This window comes from Atractosteus spatula, chromosome 24 (genome assembly GCF_055471065.1).
Source record: "Atractosteus spatula isolate fAtrSpa1 chromosome 24, fAtrSpa1.hap1, whole genome shotgun sequence".
Lineage (NCBI taxonomy): Eukaryota > Metazoa > Chordata > Actinopteri > Semionotiformes > Lepisosteidae > Atractosteus > Atractosteus spatula.
In genome coordinates this window covers 10,721,606-10,725,987 of record NC_142729.1, presented here as the reverse complement: position 1 = coordinate 10,725,987, position 4,382 = coordinate 10,721,606, and the positions used below count along the sequence as shown (strand labels likewise).

The 4,382-nt window shown below is 40.3% G+C and overlaps 1 gene segment (V, D, J or C); it reads right to left on the bottom strand.

The window, feature by feature from the left end:
• Positions 1–461: 461 nt before the first annotated feature.
• LOC148815884 (Ig lambda-3 chain C region-like) lies at positions 462–3,974 on the bottom strand. The segment is given in 2 exon segments: positions 462–1,010; positions 3,938–3,974. Coding segments are annotated over 2 exon segments (339 nt in total).
• Between the last annotated feature and the right edge of the window lie 408 nt (positions 3,975–4,382).

Here is a 4,382-nt window from a genome sequence, read left to right as displayed (position 1 = left end):
TTAGAAGAGCCTTTTCTGAACTGGTTCCATTCTTTACCCCTCTGCTCCTACTATACTTAGTACCACCATCCACGGTCTCCTCTGTATATTGTAATTGTGTTTTACCTTGTGTATTCTTTTTATTTATTGTTGTTGTCATTCTGTAAAGCGCTTTGAGAAGCCACCTTTAAAGACGCTATATAAAATAAAGTTTATTATTATTTTTAAGTTCTTTAATTTTTGGGTATCTTTGATGATGAAGATGTCAGGTAAATCAATTAAATTATTATTTTTATTGTAATAAGAAGACGGTTTCCCCTCACTGGCTTTGACCCCCTATCTTTCAGTTAAGAGCTGCCAGCTGCCTTTGATATGGAGGCTCTCTGTGCCACAGGGTCAAACTGGGGCCTTTCTCAACCCGGAGATCTTATATTCCTTTTCAGAAAATCAAACACATACAAAAAGAGTGACACAACTCCAGGTTCTGACTTCAATATTTTATTTGAACTTCTAGAGCGAAACAAACAGTGAAAAATGTCCTAGACTACACAAACACACACCAGTTACCAGACAAGCTCTAGTGACGGCCGGAGGCTGAGACTAACATGCGAGGCTACTGAGCTGCTGCGTGGCTCGACAGGATCTGCAGACACACTGGACCCGAGGGGAGGGCGGCTCTTCCCCTCTTCTCCCAGGACAGCATCACGCCGCGGCGCCCGTGCACTGACTCCTGCGGACGCTGTAGGAGGCCGGCGAGTTGTCGTGGGTCACCGTGCACACGTACTCCTCCTTGGCCTCCCACTCGGCCTTGCTCAGCTTCAGGGAGCTGCTGCGGCTGAACTTGCCGTCCCTTCCCTCCTCGGCGCTGGTCAGGACCCCGCTGGTCACTTTGGAGCCATCCACCGTCCACTCCACGCTGGCCCCCTCGGGGGAGTAGCCGCTGAGCAGGCAGAGCAGTGTGGCCGAGTTGGCGGACAGCTCACTGGGGGACGGGGGGAACAGCGACACTGTGGGCTTCACGGTGGCGCCAGCTAGGAGAGAGCGAGACAGAGCAGGGAAGAGAGTCAGGACTGGTGTACAGCAGAAGACTGAGCCTCACTAACTTTGACAACACACACCGCACTTTGGGACTCCTAGAAACACCACATGCGCTTCTAAACAAAGATCGGGTTTCCTTCTACTCCTGTATCTGTAGTTTTGAAACCCAACAATTAACATCAATACACATATTTTAAAGTTACACATATCATAAATGAGAATGCTTTCAAAGAAGCCCCTTGACATCCTTAGATCAATGTGCTACAAGTATCCTAGTGAGCAGGACAGGTCTCTGCTTGTTTGGAGCCTTTCTGAGGTTCTGATGACTCGTCACTGGAATCGTGGCGCCTGAGTTCTCTGCACCAGGTGTCCTGGACCAGCCTTGACTCCAAGCTGTGACCCTGAGCAGCCTGTTCACCTCTGATACAGAGAGAACAGGTCTGCTGAATCAGCCAGCCCAGTTTCCAATGAGTTCACTGACACTTAGACAGAGCCACCAAGTGAACTAACTCCCCATTCTACCTGCTGCTGAAATTCAGAATCAACAAATAGTGATTATTTTAGGAGGAGTGTCTGCATGAAAGACTTGAAATAAGCCAATGCAGAATCTTCTCAATTTAAAGACAACATGTATTAATATATCTGCAACACATATCACTTCACAGGATCTTATTAAACATTACACTGTAAGTGTCAGTTCTCAGTACTGTAAATTAAACTTCAGCTGTGGAGGTAATTGTTAGCTGAGACTGAAAAAAAGCACAGGGTGATGCTGGTCTGGACTCGATTAGTGCTTGAATAATTTTCATTTGTTACAGCTTGCAACAAGAATTGTGTAAACATAACATACTTGCAATGTATATGCACTTTAAGATGATTTTTGAAGTTTCTATATAACTTGAAGTTTAATACTATCATTAGGCATTACTAAAAAAACAACTGCGCTGGGTCTGTCATCTGTGTTCCACTTCATGCTTTACTGAGCAGCACAGCAGAGGAAAATGTGTCTGAAGAAACAGCTGCAACAAAACCTGAAGATTTAAGTTCAAATACTTTCCCAAGGTTCATGAAATAACTTCAAAGCTTTTGATCCTGTGCTGATCTGTATATTAGAAGTCATCAATTTCTATATTTATAAAAATAATTTATAAAAGACTTACCTGCAGTTTGTCCATGATTAAGTTTTCAAAAATATGAATATACAGGTTTTATACTATTTATATTTATACTGTTTAATACTAATATCAACATCATTATTAATTACTACTATAGCAAAGATGATTAATCAACTGAAAGTAATTTAATTTAATATTGAAAATAATGATGATGATTTGTAAATTCCATCTGTATTCTGGTCTTACTAGAAGTAGTAGACATTACATTTTGATAATTTATTTCTTTAAATCATGTCTCTGTCTAAGGAGAAAACAACAGTATCTTTAGAAAACCATACTTCTCAACCGGGGTAAATTTTAAAATGCCAGTTAACCTCACCCTCAACAGTGACAGCAGCCTCCTGTTCGGCTAGGTTCTGTTGCCTACAGATCAGTATTGAAAAATAGCTTTACTTCTGAAGAAGCTCAAAACTGTCCAGTAATTCCTTTTAAACATATTTAAAAACCACTTCAGAGCCTAAGATGTTTTGCTTTTCTCTGTTAAGCAAATACAATAAAAGAAAAAGAAACACAATTGTCTTCGCCATTCCTGTCTGAACGTGAACTACAGTGATTAGACTCACTACAGTCTTTGTGTCAAATCTGTCTGGCAATAGGAATTCAATAGAGTTAGAAGCAGCAGTACTAGTGGAGTTTTGTCAGTTTGTTTTTAGCCTGCATTGAAAATTAAAGTTTGTAAGTGAAGTGCCTGACCTTGACTTACTTTTAGCAACCTGGTTCAAAATACAAGGATAAGAAAACAATAAAACAGATTCCAGTCACTGACACTATGAGTGGAAATATTCTTACCTGTTTAAACATCATTAAAAAGTATTTTTGAATTGATGACCACAATTAAGAGAAGAAAAGGTGGGGTTTATTTAGAGTTCAGAAGACTGGAGCAAACTGTTCCCTGAAGAACAAGACTTTGAAAGCCAACCTGAACAAAGCACACGGCTGATAGTGATTATTACAGCTGAACATGTCACATAGGACACTGATTCATAAAGTAAACAGGATCTAAAGAATAATGTAAAAGCACAGTCTGGCTCCAGGAGAAATGAAAGATTCTATACTGCTGAAATGTAAAAATTCCAGGACTTCCAAGTCTGCTGAGTTGAGAGAAAGAATCAGAGAAAGAAAATTCACTTACATTTCACCACCACCTTGGTTCCTTGCCCGAAAGTGCGCCACAGTGTTTTATTACCATAGAGAGGCTGTACAAAAACCTCAAGAGAGAGCACCCAGCTCTCCAGTGCACTGCCTGCTCTATGATCATTGGGAATCTTAAACTTTAGCATCTCAAGGTAGTTAATGGTGATATTACTGTGCTGCAGTTCAGATGAGTTTAAAATACCTCTTTTATAAATGAACATGCTGAGTTTAAGTCTTCACCTTTTTTGTCACTATAATTAAGAGCATTAATTAAACTATACATTCAGATCTCTTAACAAAGAAAGTTTGTGTGAAAGCTTCCTTTCCCTGTGGAAGAATCAGCATTAATTTCATGAACCAGCCCAAAACACTGGGTCCCCCAAGACCATTGAGGATCATGAGAGAGGAAAATGCCGCAGAAGAAGCTCGACTGAAGCAGCTTCTGTCCTGTCAAGATTTCCCTCCTCAATCATAAATATTCTATACTGTACATCAGTTAAGAATGACCAAGATCAGAAGACACAAAGCACACAGGATCACAGTTAAAATATCATAAAAACATTTAAAAAGTAAAGTCTGCTGAGTTGAGAGAAAGAAGAGAAGTCACTTACATTTCACCATCACCTTGGTTCCTTGTCCGAAAGTGAGCCACAGTGTTTTATTACCATAGAGAGGCTGTACAAAAACCTCCAGAGAGAGCACCCAGCTCTCCAGTGCACTGCCTGCTCTACAGTATGTAATCACTATACTTTAATACCTTTCTTTTTGTTAATGGTGATATTACTGTGCTGCAGTTAAGATCAGTTTAAAATACCTCTTTTAGAAATGAACATGCTGAGTTTGAGTTTTTCCTCTTTTATTTCTCTCATTAAGTGCCCAAAACAACTCTCAAACTCTACATTTAGATCTTTTTACAAAGAGGGTTAGTGTGTGAAAGCTTCTTTTCCCTGTGAAAGAATCAGCATTAATTTCATGAACCAGCCCAGAAGACTGGGTCACCCAAGATCGTTGAGGATCATGAGAGAGGAAAATGCCAGAGAAGAAGCTCGATTGAAG